Source organism: Drosophila miranda, assembly GCF_003369915.1.
Source record: "Drosophila miranda strain MSH22 chromosome Y unlocalized genomic scaffold, D.miranda_PacBio2.1 Contig_Y4_pilon, whole genome shotgun sequence".
Classification (NCBI taxonomy): domain Eukaryota; kingdom Metazoa; phylum Arthropoda; class Insecta; order Diptera; family Drosophilidae; genus Drosophila; species Drosophila miranda.
Window position 1 is genome coordinate 1127402 of NW_022881636.1, and position 18785 is coordinate 1146186.

The following is an 18785-nucleotide window of genomic DNA, read 5'->3' on the forward strand; positions in this document are numbered from 1 at the left end:
TTAATGTTAGTTAACATTGTCAGGATTGAAATGCGTTTAACGGCACGCACACAAAAATAGTATAGCAAAGTATGAAATGGACATATCGATAGTATCAATGGTACCATCACTAACCAAAACGAAAACACTGTAAACGCATTAAAAAAATTGTAAATATTATTTTAAAGCCATGAGTTCCAACCATCGACCCCTGGACGCATCGGATATCCAGCTGATACAGACTATAAGAGAAACGCCCTCGCTGTATGATCCGCAGCTCCCCTCTTTTCGGCTCTCGCAGCGCAAAGAGGAGGACTGGGCGAAAGTGGCAGAAACGTTGAGAATTTCTACTATAGATGCTCGACGGCGTTGGACCTGTTTACGAGATCGCTATTCGCGGGAGCTAAAACAGATGCGTCTCCATCCTACCAGCGAATTCGGCCGCAATGATTTCTTCAAACAAATGGATTTTCTGCGGCAATTTGTAAGAAAGCGGCGCGAGCGCAACAGAAGAGATCAGACACCTACTGTTTGGGTCAAAGTGGACATGAGGAGAAACAAACTAATGAAGATGTCGACCGAAACGGACACCCTGATTGAGGATTCGCATGTTTACGAGGAGACCGATGAGCACAATTACGATACTAAGCTAGAAGTGCAGACATCGCACTCCGAGACGTACTCTGTGCTAGTGGAGGCCGATGATGGTCAAGAGCCCGAGCAGGAGAGTTTCGAGGAAGACTTCATTGGGGATGAGCACAAGACAATGGACTCAACGACCACAACCTCTCCTCACGCCGATGACGCAGCCCACCCCACCCAGGGCGACATCAACTACATGGTCTGCATGCCCAGCATGAGTCAAGAACGGAAGCATCTTTCCCAAGAGTCACTAGCTTCGATTATGGCCATGCCAACAATGACAGAGACCGAGGACGATTACTTCTGTAAATCTGTGGCTGCCTATCTACGGCAGCTGTCGCGGGTGCACAAGATCAAGGCCAAGGTGGAGATGTTCCAAATACTGGAGAACTACATTATGCTCGAGGAGGAGAGACGAGGCGTGGTATCGGGCTCGAGACCAGGGTCGGGGTGAACAGGTTACATAGCAATTGATGTATAGGTCTTAAAATAGTTTTTAATGCAGTACAAATATACAAAGTGACGAAAAATCATTTGAAGCTTAATCTATTTACTTTAGTTCCTTCTTTTTTTCTTTTCTAGCAGAAATCCTCATTGATTAATTCCGCGTTGACGGCTAGGCCGCGCTCCTTGAGTGCCTTAGACACCAGACGATGCTACTCTTGCCGCTGCTCCTGCTCGCGTCGTTGGGCATCCAGTATTTCGTCCACAGATATCTCTTTGAGCGGCAGCTTCTGTTCCTTTTCACGATCCTGTTTTGGGGATGTTACAAGATCCGGGGTATTAATTATTCGGAAGTTTGAATTCGTTCACTCACAATTTCACCCAATAGGACAACATTCTCCCCTCGGATTATAAATACTCCACGTGGAATGTCGCCATATTGATTGCCCACATGTATCCTCTCAATGGTGCGCTGCAAAACCAAGTTGGCAAACTGATCCACCGATCGTAGGTAGCCAATCAGGGTACGACCATCTCGCAGGAGCACCATCAGTTTCTCTGTAATTGAGACATTTCATTGTCATCCAAACAAACGGCCGGAGCCACTCACTGTCTACTTCTTCCAGGAGGTGAGCTGTGCCCGCCAAAGGGTTCAGATCGTCCATGTTCAGACTGTGAGTGATTGATTGTGTGTGGAAAAACGACTTCGATTCAACTTTTCGCTTAATTATTGTTAAATGTGTTTTTTTTTTTATGTTTTAAGTTCTCCTGCTACCCTTGAGTAGCGTGGGTTTATTTGGCCGCCCGCCTATGCGAAGCAGGAAATTGCCGAGTCAAAGAATGGAAGTTGTTGGTGTACTGGTTATAAGTCAATTAGTGTTTGGCACGCGCTGATGTTTTCTTTTTCAAAAAATTTGTAAATATCATTATACTTTCTTAGAGATGGCAGTGCTTCGATAAATCACGCGACAGTGATCGCAGATGGTGGCAGTTCCTCAATAGCACAATCCCATATCGATACAGGAATAAAATATCGATGCAAAGTATCGATTCACCGATATTTTTGATTGTTGACGTTATCGAGCAGCTGAGCCGGCATGCGGCTACCATTAGTTTGAAAAATTGAAAATTGAATCGAAATAGCAGGAACATGAAGTAAATTTGTGATTAAATGAGCTAAACTGTTGCTAAAACCATTGGAAATCCAACCCTTAGGATTAGTATTAACGGCTTGCTCGTCTACTTCCCGTACGAATACATCTACCCGGAACAGTATGCGTACATGCTGGAACTCAAGCGAACCCTGGACGCCAAGGGGCACTGCCTGTTGGAGATGCCCTCGGGCACGGGCAAGACGGCAACGCTGCTCTCGCTGATTGTGGCTTACATGATAGAGCATCCAGAGACGATTCGCAAGCTAATTTACTGCTCCCGCACAGTGCCCGAAACCGAGAAAGTAATAGCCGAGCTGCAGAATCTGATGGTCTACTATGAGCGGGAATGTGTGAAGCCGCCCGCCATGACCGGCCTGGTGCTGAGCTCTCCCAAGAACTTGTGCATCCATCCGGAGGTAAGCAAGGAGCGCGAGGGCAAGGCTGTGGACGGGAAATGCTATGGCCTTACGGCCAGCTACATACGCGATAAGCATGAATTGGACACCGATACGCCCATCTGTAAGTGGAGTACACCTGTATGCCATAATCGCGTTGTTATTTATTGACTTGCAGTACTTTGCGGGCTTCAGTCTGGAGGACAAGGAGTCCACCCTGCCCATTGGCATCTACAGCCTGGATGATCTCAAGGAATATGGACGCTCGCGCAACTGGTGTCCCTACTTCTTGGCCCGCTATGCCGTGAGTGAACAAAACAGTAATGTAGCATTTTCTAGCATTGGTTCAACATATTTCTTGCTAGATTTCCCATGCCCAAATTGTGGTGTACAGCTATCATTATCTGCTGGATCCGAAGATCGCGCAGGTTGTATCCAAGGAAATGACGCGAGAGTCCTGTGTGGTCCTCGATGAGGCCCACAACATCGACAACGTTTGCATTGATTCGACGAGTGTAAAGATAAACAGACGTACAGTGGAGCGCAGTACGAACGCGTTAAATCAGCTGACCAAATTGGTGCAGGAGTGAGGCCCAATCCGACCCCTCTATTCCTTTCCCTACTCTACCTTAATGTTTCTTTCAGCATTCGAGAAGAGGACACAAACCGTCTCAACGAAGAGTACCAGCGGATGGTACAGGGCCTGAAAGATGCCAGCGTCCAACGAGAGACGGACATGATTATGGCCAATCCTGTTCTGCCCAACGATGGGCTGACCGAGGTGGTACCTGGCAACATACGCAATGCGGACCACTTTCTCAGCTTTCTGCGTCGCTTCATTGAGTTCATTAAAACACGACTGCGCGTCCATCACGTGGTGCAGGAGTCCCCAGCCGGCTTCCTCAAGGATATATCCGCTAAAATATGCATTGAACGCAAGCCGTTGCGCTTTTGTGCCGAACGCCTGTCCAGTCTGCTGCGCACTCTCGAGATTACCGACATGACGGAGTACGGAGCGCTGACTCTGGTGGGTTATTATTCGAATTAGGAGTTGCGCTGCCTATCACATATAAAGTCTTCTTTATTTATAGATCACACATTTTGCCACTAGTTTCCACCTACACCAAGGGTTTCACCATTAGGGTTTCACCCACAGTATCGAATCCAATACTGCACTTCAGTTGTCTGGACTCCTTCATTGCCATGGCTCCGGTTTTCTTCCGCTTTCAAACCGTTGTCATCACCTCAGGCACCCTGTCTTCGATGGACATGTACCCGAAGATACTCGACTTTGATCCCGTGGTCATGAGCAGCTTCACCATGACACTGGTTCGTCCCCGCCTTCTCCCCATGGTGATAGCTGACAGCCTTATTGCCAATAAAACAAAAATTTACTACCTGCTGATATTCCACAGATTGTATCCAAAGGCAACGATCAGGTGACTATTTCCTCCAAGTTCGAGACTCGGGAAGATACAGATGTCATCCGGAACTACGGTCAGCTGCTGGTGGAGGTGGCTAAAACAGTTCCCGATGGCGTTGTCTGTTTCTTTACCTCATATCTGTACCTGGAGTCCGTTGTGGACTCCTGGTACGATCAGGGCATTGTCGACACCCTGCTGCGCTACAAACTGCTATTCATCGAGACCCAGGACAATGCCGAGACCACCTATGCTTTGATGAACTATGTTAAGGTGAGATCAATGTATGCTACTGCTATGGCTTCTCCTCCACTGAGCTTGACACACTTGCCTCGCTCTCATATTCATCCATACCCTTGCATAGAGGGGTGCTGTGGCATTGGTTGGATCATTGGTATCAAAGATCTGTCGTAGATCCAACTCATGTGCTTAGTTTGTTTTTCCATATTTCCGGCCTTTCATGCTCTCATGCGTTCTCGAACTGTTTTTCAGGCCTGCGATTGTGGTCGCGGCGCCGTGCTGCTGGCTGTGGCGCGTGGCAAGGTCTCGGATGGTGTGGATTTCGACCATCATTATCGCGCTGTGCTCATGTTCGGCATCCCCTATGTGTACACGCAGTCGCGCATTCTCAAGGCCCGCCTCGACTACCTGCGCGATCAGTTTCAGCTACGTGAGAACGACTTTCTGACCTTTGATGCGATGCGGCATGCAGCGCAATGTGTGGGTCGGGCGTTGCGCGGGAAGACGGACTATGGCATCATGATCTTTGCGGACAAGCGCTTCTCGCGCCAGGACAAGCGCTCCCGTCTGCCCAAATGGATACAGGAGCATCTGGTCGACAGCTTCTGCAACCTGAACCAAGCTGGCGAAACGGCGCCAGCGCATGCGCACCGACAGCTTTGCTTTGCTTCTCTTTTTATACCCGATACTCAACATGAGTATTGGGGTATATTAGAGTTGTGGTAAAAGTGGATGTGTGTAACGTCCAGAAGGAATCGTTTCCGACCCCATAAAGTATATATATTCTTGATCAGAATCAATAGCCGAGTCGATTGAGGGCTGTCTGTCTGTCTGTCCGTCCGTCCGTCCGTCCGTCTGTCCGTCCGTCCGTCCGTCTGTCCGTCCCCTTCAGCGCCTAGTGCTCAAAGACTATAAGAGCTAGAGCAACGATGTTTTGGATCCAGACTTCTGTGATATGTCACTGCTACAAAAATATTTCAAAACTTCGCACCGCCCACTTCCGCCCCCACAAAGGACGAAAATCTGTGGCATCCACAATTTTAAAGATATGAGAAAACCAAAAACGTAGAATTGTAGAGAATGACCATATCTTTAAGACTGCGGAATCTGAATTGGATCGTATTATTACTATAGCCAGCATCAAGGAAACAATTTCATTTTTTCTCACCCTGTCTCTCTCTAACACACACGTAGCATAGGAGGCTTTGCTTAGAGTAAAACATTAGCGCCTAGATCTCAGAGACTGCAAAAGCTAGAGCAACCAAATTTGGTATCTACACTCCTAATATATCGGACCGAGACGAGTTTGTTTCAAAATTTCGCCACACCCCCTTCCGCCCCCGCAAAGGACGAAAATCTGGGGATATTCAAAAATCTCAGAGACTGTTAAGGCTAGAGTAACCAAATTTGGTATCCGCACTCCTGTTAGATCTTACTATAAAACGTGTATCTCAAAATTTCGCCCCACCCTCTTCCGATCTGGATCAGATCAGATCATTTGTATAGCCAATAGGAACAAATCAATTTGCAGTGGCTACGCAGCGCCCGACGTCAAGCTCAGACTGATTTTCTGTCTCTCTCGCACGCACTCTTTGTCGTGTCGTTTAATATTAGCGGCGGCTGCCGGAGGAGAGCCATACTGACTTAGTATCGGGTATAACCGTAGAGTTGCGGTGTCCGCAGCAACTCACAACGTTCCCCTCGTTTGTATTTGTATTATCATTGATGGAAACTAAGACTAAGGCGAGGAAAAAACAATCTATAAACTGCATTTATTGTAAAAGCCATTACACGTACACTGGCCAGCAAAGTTGGCGTTTAAGTTGATTTCAGACATGATCCCGCTATAATTTAGTTTTAGGGGGGCTGGTAATCAGCCGTAGTTTGAACCGCGTGGGATCACCGAACAAATTTTGTTTATTTTATGCATTATTTATCCATAATTGCCAGTGTGAGTCGTTAATAATGCGGTTCCAGTCGGGTTCCAGGTTATCAATGCATTATTTCAGTACTGCACGTTTGCTTAATGAGTATGTGTGTTTTTTCTGTCTTTTTGTCTGTCAGGTCAGAACTGTTTTTAATTGAATTTAAATTCGTGAAACAGAAACTGAAACTTTTCCCATCCGAAAGCAAAGAAAGAAACACTCTCATTTCCTGAAGTCCTCGTGTGGCGGGGGCGGGCGCTTCGTACTGGGAGCTTGTCGGGGAGAACCAAATCGAAAGCTTTTGCAAACAGACACGAACGGCCACGGCCATTACTCAGAGCAGAGCAGAGCGAAGCTTGAATACAAAACAACCGCAAAAGTGAGATAAACCTTACTGGCATGGCACTCCATTCGCATTCGCACTCGCACTCGCATTCGCGCTTGCTCTCCGACAAAAGAACTTTCGATTTTTTCATAATAAAAAGGTTATAACTAAATCATTGGCCGTTTAGTCGGGAAGATGCTAAGGAAAGGAGCGCGACACTGAACACTAGCCGATAAATAAATCAAAATAATTAACAATTCAATTCTTAGTTCGTTTTCCAACAATCATTGTGTTCCATCCTAGCCGTATACGCTAAAAAGCCAAATCAAATCACACCTACATATATCGTTTAGTTACTAATATCCAGAGCCAATTCCAATCAAACAATCCAACAAAATGAAGCCCCAAGCCAGTGAACAAAATGGCAGCCATCAAAATGGGGATTCCTGCGCCGCGGATGAAGCTTCCGTTGCCGTTGAGGCTGCCGCCGCCGCGATCCCGACAGCGGCTTCCGCCGGCGCCGTCGTTCCTGTGCTAGGCACCAAAAACAGTCAACAGCTGAAACTGGAAATGCTCAACATGGGCAACGGAAACAACGGTGAGTTGAGTGTGGAAGGACAGAGATGGAGATGGGGATGAACCTTTAACTCTTTCTTCCTGTTTGAGTCGGAGACCGGAGAGAGTTTGAATTGATTTTGTTTCCTGAATAAACCAAAACTAAGCCCAATCTTTAGCTCCTGTACCAAATACTCCTCTATCGAGCTCCCTTAGATAAATGAAGCTAAGGTTGATCTGATCTTATCTGATCTTGATCTCCCAGTAGTTTCCGAGAGATACGTCACGCATTCAAGGCTGCAGGTGGCGTCTGATCGCAATCTCGCCAAGATATTGCATCACTCCATCCGAGGCATAGATTAGAGCAAATTGGAATTCAATCCGATGCGTATAATGAGCCGACTCCGATTTCCGGCGATGCTGCATATGCCACACATAAAACCGCTGTCTTCACACATACTACATATACCGCAGACTGAAAACAAATTTCAGTACTCTTCTTCAAACAATTATACACAAAAACAAAACAAACGAGGGGGAACGTTGTGAGTTGCTGCGGAGACCGCAACTCTACAGTTATACCCGATACTAAGTCAGTATGGCTCTCCTCCGGCAGACGCCGCTAATATTAAACGACACGACAAGGAGTGCGTGCGAGAGAGACAGAAAATCAGTCTGAGTGTGACGTCGGGGGCTGCGTAGCCAGTGCAAATTGATTTGTTCCTTTTGGCTATAAAAATGATCTGATCTGATCCAGATTCAGCAATCTGATAGATATGGTCATTATCTATGATTCTGCGTTTTTAGTTTTCTCGATTGTGCAATATTGTGTATGCAACAGATTTTCGTCCTTTGTGGGGGCGGAAGGGGGTGGGGCGAAATTTTGAGATGCACGTTTTATAGTGAGATCTAACAGGAGTGCGGATACCAAATTTGGTTACTCTAGCCTTAATAGTCTCTAAAATCTAGGCTCTAATGTTTTACTCTAAGCAAAGCCGGCTATGCTACGTGTGTGTTAAAGAGAGACAGGGCGAGAAAAAATGAAATTGTTTTCTTGATTCTGGCTATAATAATTATACGATCTGGTTCAGATTTTGCACTCTAAAAGATATAGTCATCTTCTACGATTCTGCGTTTTTAGTTTTCTCGTATCGTCGAAATTGTGGATGCCACAGATTTTCGTCCTTTGTGGGGGCGGAAGTGGGCGGGGCAAAGTTTTGAAATATTCTTGTAGCAGTGACATATCACAGAAGTCTGGATCCAAAACATCGTTGCTCTCGCTCTTATAGTCTTTGAGCACTAGGCGCTGAAGGGGACGGACAGACGGACGGACAGACGGACAGACAGACATGGCTCAATCGACTCGGCTATTGATGCTGATCAAGAATATATATACTTTATGGGGTCAGAAACGATTCCTTTTGGACGTTACACACATCCACTTTTACCACAAATCTAATATACCCCAATACTCATTTTGAGTATCGGGTATAAAAACGAGGGGGAACGTTGTGAGTTGCAGCGGACACCGCAACTCTACAGTTATACCCGATACTAAGTCAGTAGGAGAGAGAGCCACTCCGGCAGACGGCGCTAATTTGAACGACACGACAAAGAGTGCGTGCGAGAGAGACAGAAAATCAGTCTGATCGTGACGTCGGGGGCTGCGTAGCCAGTGCAAATTGATTTGCTCTTTTTGGCTATAAAAATTATCTGATCTGATCCAGATGCAGCAATCTGATAGATATGATCATTATCTATGATTCTGCGTTTTTAGTTTTCTCGAATGTGCAATATTGTGGATGCAACAGAATTTCGTCCTTTGTGGGGCGGAAGGGGGTGGGGCGAAATTTTGAGATATACGTTTTAAAGTGAAATCTAACAGGAGTGCGGATACCAAATTTGGTTACTCTAGCCTTAATAGTCTCTGAGATTTGTGAATATCCCCAGACTTTCATCCTTTGCGGGGGCGGAAGTGGGTGTGGCGAAATTTTAAAACAAACTCGTCTCGGTCCGATATATTAGGAGTGTGGATACCAAATTTGGTTGCTCTAGCTTTTATAGTATCTGAGATCTAGGCGCTAATGTTTTACTCTAAGCAAAGCCGGCTATGCTACGTGTGTGTTAGAGAGAGACAGGGCGAGAAAAAATGAAATTGTTTTCTTGATGCTGGCTATAATAATAATACGATCTTATTCAAATTCTGCAGTCTAAAAGATATGGTCATTCTCTACGATTCTGCGTTTTTGGTTTTCTCGTATCTTTAAAATTGTGGATGCCACAGATTTTCGTCCTTTGTGGGGGCGTAAGTGGGCGGGGCAAAGTTTTGAAATCGTCTTGTAGCAGTGACATATCACAGAAGTCTGGATCCAAAACATCGTTGCTCTAGCTCTTATAGTCTTTGAGCACTAGGCGCTGAAGGGGACGGACAGACGGACGGACGGACAGACGGACAGACGGACAGACAGACATGGCTCAATCGACTCGGCTATTGATGCTGATCAAGAATATATATACTTTATGGGGTCGGAAACGATTCCTTCTGGACGTTACACACATCCACTTTTACCACAAATCTAATATACCCCAATACTCATTTTGAGTATCGGGTATAACGAGGGGGAACGTTGTGAGTTGCTGCGGACACCGCAACTCTACAGTTATACCCGATACTAAGTCAGTATGGCTCTCCTCGGCAGACGCCGCTAATATTAAACGACACGACAAAGAGTGCGTGCGAGACAGACAGAAAATCAGTCTGAGCGTGACGTCGGGCGCTGCGTAGCCACTGCAAATTGATTTGTTTCTGTTGGCTATAAAAATTATCTGATCTGATCCAGATTCAGCGATCAGACAGATATGGTCGTTATCTGTTTAGTTTTCTCGAATCTGCAATATTGTGCATGCAACAGATTTTCGTCCTTTGTGTAGGCGGAAGGGTGTGGGGCGAAATTTTGAGAAATGCGTTTTATAGTGAGATCTAACCGGAGTGCGGATACTAAATTTGGTTACTCTAGCGTTAATAGTCTTTGAGATTTGTGAATATCCCCAGATTTTCGTCCTTTGCGGGGGCGGAAGGGGGTATGGCGAAATTTTGAAACAAACTCGTCTCGGTACGATATATTAGGAGTCTGGATACCAAATTTGGTTGCTCTAGCTTTTATAGTCTCTGAGATCTAGGCGCTAATGTTTTACTCTAAGCAAAGCCGCCTATGCTACGTGTGTGTTAGAGAGAGACAGGGCGAGAAAAAATGAAATTGTTTTCTTGATGCTGGCTATAATAATAATACGATCCAATTCAGATTCTGCAGTCTAAAAGATATGGTAATTCTCTACGATTCTGCGTTTTTGGTTTTCTCATATCTTTAAAATTGTGGATGCCACAGATTTTCGTCCTTTGTGGGGGCGTAAGTGGGCGGGGCGAAGTTTTGAAATCGTCTTGTAGCAGTGACATATCACAGAAGTCTGGATCCAAAACATCGTTGCTCTCGCTCTTATAGTCTTTGAGCACTAGGCGCTGAAGGGGACGGACAGACGGACGGACGGACAGACGGACAGACAGACATGGCTCAATCGACTCGGCTATTGATGCTGATCAAGAATATATATACTTTATGGGGTCGGAAACGATTCCTTCTGGCCGTTACACACATCCACTTTTACCACAAATCTAATATACCCCAATACTCATTTTGAGTATCGGGTATAACGAGGGGGAACGTTGTGAGTTGCTGCGGACACCGCAACTCTACAGTTATACCCGATACTAAGTCAGTATGGCTCTCCTCGGCAGACGCCGCTAATATTAAACGACACGACAAAGAGTGCGTGCGAGACAGACAGAAAATCAGTCTGAGCGTGACGTCGGGCGCTGCGTAGCCACTGCAAATTGATTTGTTTCTGTTGGCTATAAAAATTGTCTGATCTGATCCAGATTCAGCGATCAGACAGATATGGTCGTTATCTATGATTTTGCGTTTTTAGTTTTCTCGAATCTGCAATATTGTGCATGCAACAGATTTTCGTCCTTTGTGTAGGCGGAAGGGTGTGGGGCGAAATTTCGAGAAATGCGTTTTATAGTGAAATCTAACCGGAGAACGGATACTAAATTTGGTTACTCTAGCGTTAATAGTCTTTGAGATTTGTGAATATCCCCAGATTTTCGTCCTTTGCGGGGGCGGAAGGGGGTATGGCGAAATTTTGAAACAAACTCGTCTCGGTACGATATATTAGGAGTCTGGATACCAAATTTGGTTGCTCTAGCTTTTATAGTCTCTGAGATCTAGGCGCTAATGTTTTACTCTAAGCAAAGCCGCCTATGCTACGTGTGTGTTAGAGAGAGACAGGGCGAGAAAAAATGAAATTGTTTTCTTGATGCTGGCTATAATAATAGTACGATCCAATTCAGATTCTGCAGTCTAAAAGATATGGTCATTCTCTACGATTCTGCTTTTTTGGTTTTCTTGTATCTTTAAAATTGTGGATGCCACAGATTTTCGTCCTTTGTGGGGGCGGACGTGGGCGGGGCGAAATTTTGAAATATTTTTGTAGCAGTGACATATCACAGAAGTCTGGATCCAAAACATCGTTGCTCTAGCTCTTATAGTCTTTGAGCACTAGGCGCTAATAGGGACGGACAGACGGACAGACGGACGGACGGACAGACGGACAGACAGACATGGCTCAATCGACTCGGCTATTGATGCTGATCAAGAATATATATACTTTATGGGGTCGGAAACGATTCCTTCTGGACGTTACACACATCCACTTTTACCACAAATCTAATATACCCCAATACTCATTTTGAGTATAGGGTATAACGAGGGGGAACGTTGTGAGTTGCTGCGGACACCGCAACTCTACAGTTATACCCGATACTAAGTCAGTATGGCTCTCCTCGGCAGACGCCGCTAATATTAAACGACACGACAAAGAGTGCGTGCGAGACAGACAGAAAATCAGTCTGAGCGTGACGTCGGGCGCTGCGTAGCCACTGCAAATTGATTTGTTTCTGTTGGCTATAAAAATTATCTGATCTGATCCAGATTCAGCGATCAGACAGATATGGTCGTTATCTATGATTTTGCGTTTTTAGTTTTCTCGAATCTGCAATATTGTGCATGCAACAGATTTTCGTCCTTTGTGTAGGCGGAAGGGTGTGGGGCGAAATTTCGAGAAATGCGTTTTATAGTGAAATCTAACCGGAGAACGGATACTAAATTTGGTTACTCTAGCGTTAATAGTCTTTGAGATTTGTGAATATCCCCAGATTTTCGTCCTTTGCGGGGGCGGAAGGGGGTGTGGCGAAATTTTGAAACAAACTCGTCTCGGTCCGATATATTAGGAGTGTGGATACCAAATTTGGTTGCTCTAGCTTTTATAGTCTCTGAGATCTAGGCGCTAATGTTTTACTCTAAGCAAAGCCGCCTATGCTACGTGTGTGTTAGAGAGAGACAGGGCGAGAAAAAATGAAATTGTTTTCTTGATGCTGGCTATAATAATAATACGATCCAATTCAGATTCTGCAGTCTAAAAGATATGGTGATTCTCTACGATTCTGCGTTTTTGGTTTTCTCGTATCTTTAAAATTGTGGATGCCACAGATTTTCGTCCTTTGTGGGGGCGTAAGTGGGCGGGGCGAAGTTTTGAAATCGTCTTGTAGCAGTGACATATCACAGAAGTCTGGATCCAAAACATCGTTGCTCTCGCTCTTATAGTCTTTGAGCACTAGGCGCTGAAGGGGACGGACAGACGGACGGACGGACAGACGGACAGACAGACATGGCTCAATCGACTCGGCTATTGATGCTGATCAAGAATATATATACTTTATGGGGTCGGAAACGATTCCTTTTGGACGTTACACACATCCACTTTTACCACAAATCTAATATACCCCAATACTCATTTTGAGTATCGGGTATAACGAGGGGGAACGTTGTGAGTTGCTGCGGAGACCGCAACTCTACAGTTATACCCGATACTAAGTCAGTATTGATCTCCTCCGGCAGACGCCGCTAATATTAAACGACACGACAAGGAGTGCGTGCGAGAGAGACAGAAAATCAGTCTGAGCGTGACGTCGGGGGCTGCGTAGCCAGTGCAAATTGATTTGTTCCTTTTGGCTATAAAAAAGATCTGATCTGATCCAGATTCAGCAATCTGATAGATATGGTCATTATCTATGATTCTGCGTTTTTAGTTTTCTCGAATGTGCAATATTGTGGATGCAACAGATTTTCGTCCTTTGTGAGGGCGGAAAGGGGTGGGGCGAAATTTTGAGATATACGTTTTATAGTGAGATCTAACAGCAGTGCGGATACCAAATTTGGTTACTCTAGCCTTAATAGTCTCTGAGATTTGTGGATGCCCCAGATTTTCGTCCTTTGCGGGGGCGGAAGGGGGTGTGGCGAAATTTGGACACGAAACGGTCAAGGTCCGATATCACAGGAGTGTGGATACCAAATTTGGTTGCTCTGGCTCTTATAGGTTCTGAGATCCTTGAACTCATATTTTGCAATTGGCAAAGCCGACCATGAAACCTGTGTGTTAGAGAGAGACAGGGCGAGAAAAAATGAAATTGTTTTCTTGATGCTGGCTATAATAATAATACGATCCAATTCAGATTCTGCACTCTAGAACATATAGTCATCCTCTACGATTCTGCGTTTTTGGTTTTATCGTATCTTTAAAAATGTGGATGCCACAGATTTTCGTCCTTTGTGGGGGCGGAAGTGGGCGGGGCGAAATTTTGAAATTTTTTTGTAGCAGTGACATATCACAGAAGTCTGGATCCAAAACATCGTTGCTCTAGCTCTTATAATCTTTGAGCACTAGGCGCTAATAGGGACGGACAGACGGACAGACGGACGGACGGACAGACGGACAGACGGACAGACAGACATGGCTCAATCGACTTGGCTATTGATGCTGATCAAGAATATATATACTTTATGGGGTCGGAAACGATTCCTTCTGGACGTTACACACATCCACTTATACCACAAATCTAATATACCCCAATACTCATTTTGAGTATAGGGTATAACGAGGGGGAACGTTGTGAGTTGCTGCGGACACCGCAACTCTACAGTTATACCCGATACTAAGTCAGTATGGCTCTCCTCCGGCAGACGCTGCTAATATTAAACGACACGACAAAGAGTGCGTGCGAGAGAGACAGAAAATCAGTCTGAGCGTGACGTCGGGCGCTGCATAGCCACTGCAAATTGATTTGTTCCTTTTGGCTATAAAAATTATCTGATCTGATCCAGATTCAGCAATCTGATAGATATGGTCGTTATCTATGATTCTGCGTTTTTAGTTTTCTCGAGTGTGCAATATTGTGGATGCAACAGATTTTCGTCCTTTGTGGGGGCAGAACGGGGTAGGGCGAAATTCTGAGATATACGTTTTATAGTGAGATCTAACAGAAGTGCGGATACCAAATTTGGTTACGTTGTGGTTAAGGCTAGCCTTAATAGTCTCTGAGATTTGTGGATGCCCCAGATTTTCGTCCTTTGCGGGGGCGGAAGGGGGAGTGGCGAAATTTGGACACGAAACGGTCAAGGTCCGATATCACAGGAGCGTGGATACCAAATTTGGTTGCTCTGGCTCTTATAGGTTCTGAGATCCTTGAACTCATATTTTGCAATTGGCAAAACCGACTGTTTGTAGTGGGGCGGATCGAAGCTCAACTCTCCCACAACGCAATTGCTGTAGCCGTCATAAGAAATGAAAACCGTTACTGCTTAACTCTATGCCTTATGGTGCTTTTTCTGCCGTGAGCGCCGTGTGGATCGTGGATTGTGGATCCGAGCGCCCCTCCGAGCACGCGAGAGCGAGTTGGGACCGGGGCGCATGGAGTTGGCACAGTGCGCGGAAATTGTTTACGTCTGGCCTGAACATCCTCCCCCCCCCTTGCAGGATGGGGTGGCCTATGGCTGGGCGTACGCCCCGGACCCGATTCATCCCAAAAAAGGCGCTCTGGACTTTATTTATTTTTTTTTTTTGTGGACGTTGACATGCAATGACTGCATCTTTCAAGAGGCGATGCAGTTACTGCACCGTCAAGTGGCCCGTGTTACACCAGCAGAAGGCTGTTACGCGCGGATCCCAGGCAAAACGCAGCCCTCCTCCCGCCCAACCGACCGAGGGGCGCTGCCGCATGACGCGCGGTGCGTAGCCGAACCAAACGCGAACATGCAAGAAAGATAGCTATTAGACTAACATTCGAGGAAAATTAGTACTAAACTTACTAAGAAACTAAGCATGCAATCAAAGTACAAATACCACTACAGTTACTAATTAATAGAAAGGTGTGTAAGGATTAATTATTTAATAAGAGGAAGAGAATTAGTGGTGGATATAATATGGTAGAGGGAATTATAATCCGAGCATAAGACCCTAAACGGTTCATGCAAGGAATAATTCGATCTACAAAGTGGAAGGAACAACGGTATAAAATTTCTAGTCAGTCTAATAGGAATCGTGAAGTTTATGCGGCTCAACAGATCAGGGCTGTCTATGTCACCCCTGATCAAGTTGTGCATAAATATCACACCAAGCATTTTTCTACGGTTAACTAAGGATGGGAGGTTTACTAATAGTAGTCTACTAGAGTAAGATGGGAGTCTTACACCCGCATCCCAGTTAAGGCCCCGCAGAGCAAAGAGTAAAAAGTTTTTCTGTACTGATTCTATACGGTCCTGGTGTACTTTGTACTGAGGGCATCATACACAGGAGCCGTATTCTAAGATCGGACGAACAAGCGAGGTATAGAGAGTCTTTGTTATATAGGGGTCGTCAAATTCCTTTGACCACCTCTTTATAAACCCAAGCACGCTCATGGCCTTATTTACCATGGTAGAAATGTGTTCGGAAAACTTTAACTTGGGGTCTAACATAACACCCAGATCATCCACCAGGGTAATTCTCTCAAGAGAACCACCAAATAGGGTGTAAGGAGCCAACAAAGGGCTAGAACGATGAAATGTCATAACTTTGCATTTCGAGGCATTAAGGTGTAACAAGTTTGCACAACACCATGACTGAAAGTTATTGAGATCGGATTGCAAGCGAGAATGAAATGAAATGTACTGGACACAGAGTTTAACATCATCCGCATACATAAGTACTCGAGAGTATGTTAATACTGAAGGTAAGTCATTAATAAAGAGTGTGAAGAGTAAGGGGCCTAGATGGCTGCCTTGTGGTACTCCCGAAGAAACCTTTACTGGGAAAGAGAGGGAGTTTTTGAAGAGGACTCTTTGAGACCTAGAACAAAGATAGCTAGAAATCCATCTCAGGAGGTTGGGCGGAAACCCTAAAAGGTCAAGTTTATGCGCTAAAAGGGAATGGTTTACAGAGTCGAATGCTTTACTAAAGTCGGTGTAAATAACATCCGTCTGTAAGTTACCTTGAAAGCCTTTAATAATGAAAGAGGTAAACTCTAACAAGTTCGTGGTGGTTGATCGCCGCCTTATAAATCCATGCTGAGTTGGAGATATAAGTGACTTGCAGAGATGTTGCAAGTGCGGAGTTAAAACCCTCTCAAACATTTTAGAAATAGCGGATAACTTTGCTATACCTCTATAATTTTTTGCATCAGACTTGCTACCTTTTTTATGGAGAGGAATTATAAACGATTCCTTCCAGATCGGGGGGAAGCAAGAAGAATCAATGGATAGGGTGAATAGTTTAAGCAAAGGTCCACACAGAGCCTCGGCGCAGTACCTGAGTACACAACCTGGAACCCCGTCTGGACCCGGTGAAAACACCGGCTTAACTAGTCGAAGATCATGAAGTAGGGAAGATTCATTTAACAAGGGACTGAAAATGCCGTTCGACCTCGGTAAACCGTATGGGTACGGATGACCAGAGTAGCTTTCCTCAGAATAGGTGGTTTGGAAGAATTGGGCAAAAAGATCGGCAATTGCCTGATCATTATTTGCCGACGTATTACAAAATGATAGCGAGGATGGGTGTGCGGACGTTTTACGCTTACTGTTTACGAAGCTGTAAAACTGTTTAGGGTCCTGAGAAAAACGTATCCTGCATCGAGATAGGTAGTTCTTATAGCATTGAGCATTAAGAACTGAAAAGGACTTGACAAGGACGTCGACTCAGTGTCTCTCCACGGTCGGATAGGCGTGAGGATGCGCAAAACGGGGGTTGCTCTTGAGGAATCTGTGGATGGCGCCGTGGTTCCTACGACGGGGCGGCTCGCGGGGAGACGAGTGTGTCGTTCGTCGTGAGCCGATGTAGATGGCGACGGTACAGTCGCGGCTGAGCGGGCTGGACGACGAGGGCGGCGTTTTACATGGTTCGATTTAGATGGTGTGAATTCCCCCGAGGCTGAGCGGGCCGGACGACGAGACGTGGGTACGTGGAGTAGCGTGTGGTTGTTTTTGCCGGAGTGTTGGTGAGCCAGGCAGTTCCCGCAATACTGGTTCATAAGGACAGCTCGGAGTTTCTCTTCGGGGCTCAGGAGAAGAAATTGGTGGTAGGTCCTTAGCGGATGGACTCCTTGGCAGATTCGGCAACGGTAGGAGCCAATTTCCCGAGCACGTCGGTTCTCCCTGGTGCGGTTGGCGCGGGGACGTGGGGCCATATCTGGGTGCGGAGAACTAAATTGAAATAAAGGCGTCGAAGACACATTAGTAACGATCTTGGAACGGGTGAGAGGCACATGTAAGACATTGGAAATTGCCGCCCGGTTACATAGTCTGGTGAGTCTATGTTGATCTAAGGACGGATTCACCTTCGAGTTCAGGCTTGAATTCGGACCGGAGCGTAGAGCTTTCATACAGTGCATATTTTGGAAATATTTCCGTCGGTCAGGAGACCGTTCGAGAACTTCTGCGGAGGGAGCTGGAAGGAAATTGCTGTCGTAAAAAGACCCCGAGTCTTCTACCAGTGTGATAGGTCGTCTGGAAATTTGACTCGAGAACGATGAGATTTGATTCATCACCTGAGGCACTGGACCTGTGAGTACCCAGCCGAAAATGGTCTCCTGCCCGAGGAGAGAGCCACAGATGTTGGTCAGTGAGCCACTTAACTGAATGGACGGAAGGATATCCGCTCCAATCAGGATATCTATTTGTGAACTCTCATAGAAGGTCGGATCCGCCCATGAGAGGTTCGGCAGGTCTCTCAAGAACCCTTGCGAGATCGGATGCGATGGAATATTCGCGGCCAATTCCGGAATAACGTAGGCTGTGGCATTTAGTTGTAAGCCCGGCTTAGTCGGAGAACGGATGGAAAAACTGCAGAGCTTCTTTGACTGAGCGGATACGGCATTATTTAGGCCGGAGACCTGTGCCTGGATACGTTGGAATGGCAATTTGATCATGTCCACAAGACGTTCTGTAATGAACGTCGCCTCTGAGCCAGAGTCGATCAGAGCGCGGGCGTGGAAAGTTTTTCCCAGGTGGCAAATAGGAGGACAGCACCTCCGTGCCTAGGAGGACAGCACTCGTGCCGGAGGCGAAATATAACTGAACGTTTGGCTGGGCTTCTGACGAACTTGGATTTTGTACGCTTGGTACTCGTAGATGTAGCTCGGCTGAGGAATTTTGTGCCGTTGTGGAAATCGCCTCGCTGGAGTTTGCTGGATTGCTACGGTGCAGAAGCGTATGGTGCCGGTCTCCACAAATTATGCAATTGTGGGCGCTTTGGCATGCTCGTATCTGGTGGCCCCT

The 18785-nt window shown here is 45.9% G+C and overlaps 2 protein-coding genes and 1 pseudogene across 2 annotated transcripts; 2 read left to right on the forward strand and 1 right to left on the reverse strand.

The window, feature by feature from the left end:
- Positions 1-103: 103 nt before the first annotated feature.
- LOC117194914 lies at positions 104-1154 on the forward strand. The gene has a single exon (XM_033399380.1). It carries the CDS (start codon positions 170-172, stop codon positions 1073-1075), a length of 906 nt encoding a protein of 301 aa, XP_033255271.1. The 5' UTR covers positions 104-169; the 3' UTR covers positions 1076-1154.
- Positions 1102-1959, reverse strand: LOC117194916 (U6 snRNA-associated Sm-like protein LSm1). Its single transcript, XM_033399381.1, has 3 exons — positions 1676-1959; positions 1439-1623; positions 1102-1373 (listed from the first exon to the last, which is right to left on the reverse strand). Exons 1-3 carry the CDS (start codon positions 1728-1730, stop codon positions 1278-1280), a joined length of 336 nt encoding a protein of 111 aa, XP_033255272.1. The 5' UTR covers positions 1731-1959; the 3' UTR covers positions 1102-1277.
- Positions 1960-2197: 238 nt separating this feature from the next.
- LOC117194926 lies at positions 2198-4962 on the forward strand (annotated as a pseudogene).
- The last annotated feature ends 13823 nt before the right edge of the window (positions 4963-18785 follow it).

Coding starts and splice junctions, on each gene's coding strand:
- LOC117194914 (XM_033399380.1), top strand. CDS start 170: ATGAGTTCCAACCATCGACCCCTGGACGCATCGGATATCCAGCTGATA.
- LOC117194916 (XM_033399381.1), bottom strand. CDS start 1,730: ATGGACGATCTGAACCCTTTGGCGGGCACAGCTCACCTCCTGGAAGAA. Junction 1,624..1,675: donor CCTCCTGGAAGAAGTAGACA/GTGAGTGGCTCC, acceptor TCTCAATTACAG/AGAAACTGATGGTGCTCCTG. Junction 1,374..1,438: donor TTGTCCTATTGGGTGAAATT/GTGAGTGAACGA, acceptor TCCCCAAAACAG/GATCGTGAAAAGGAACAGAA.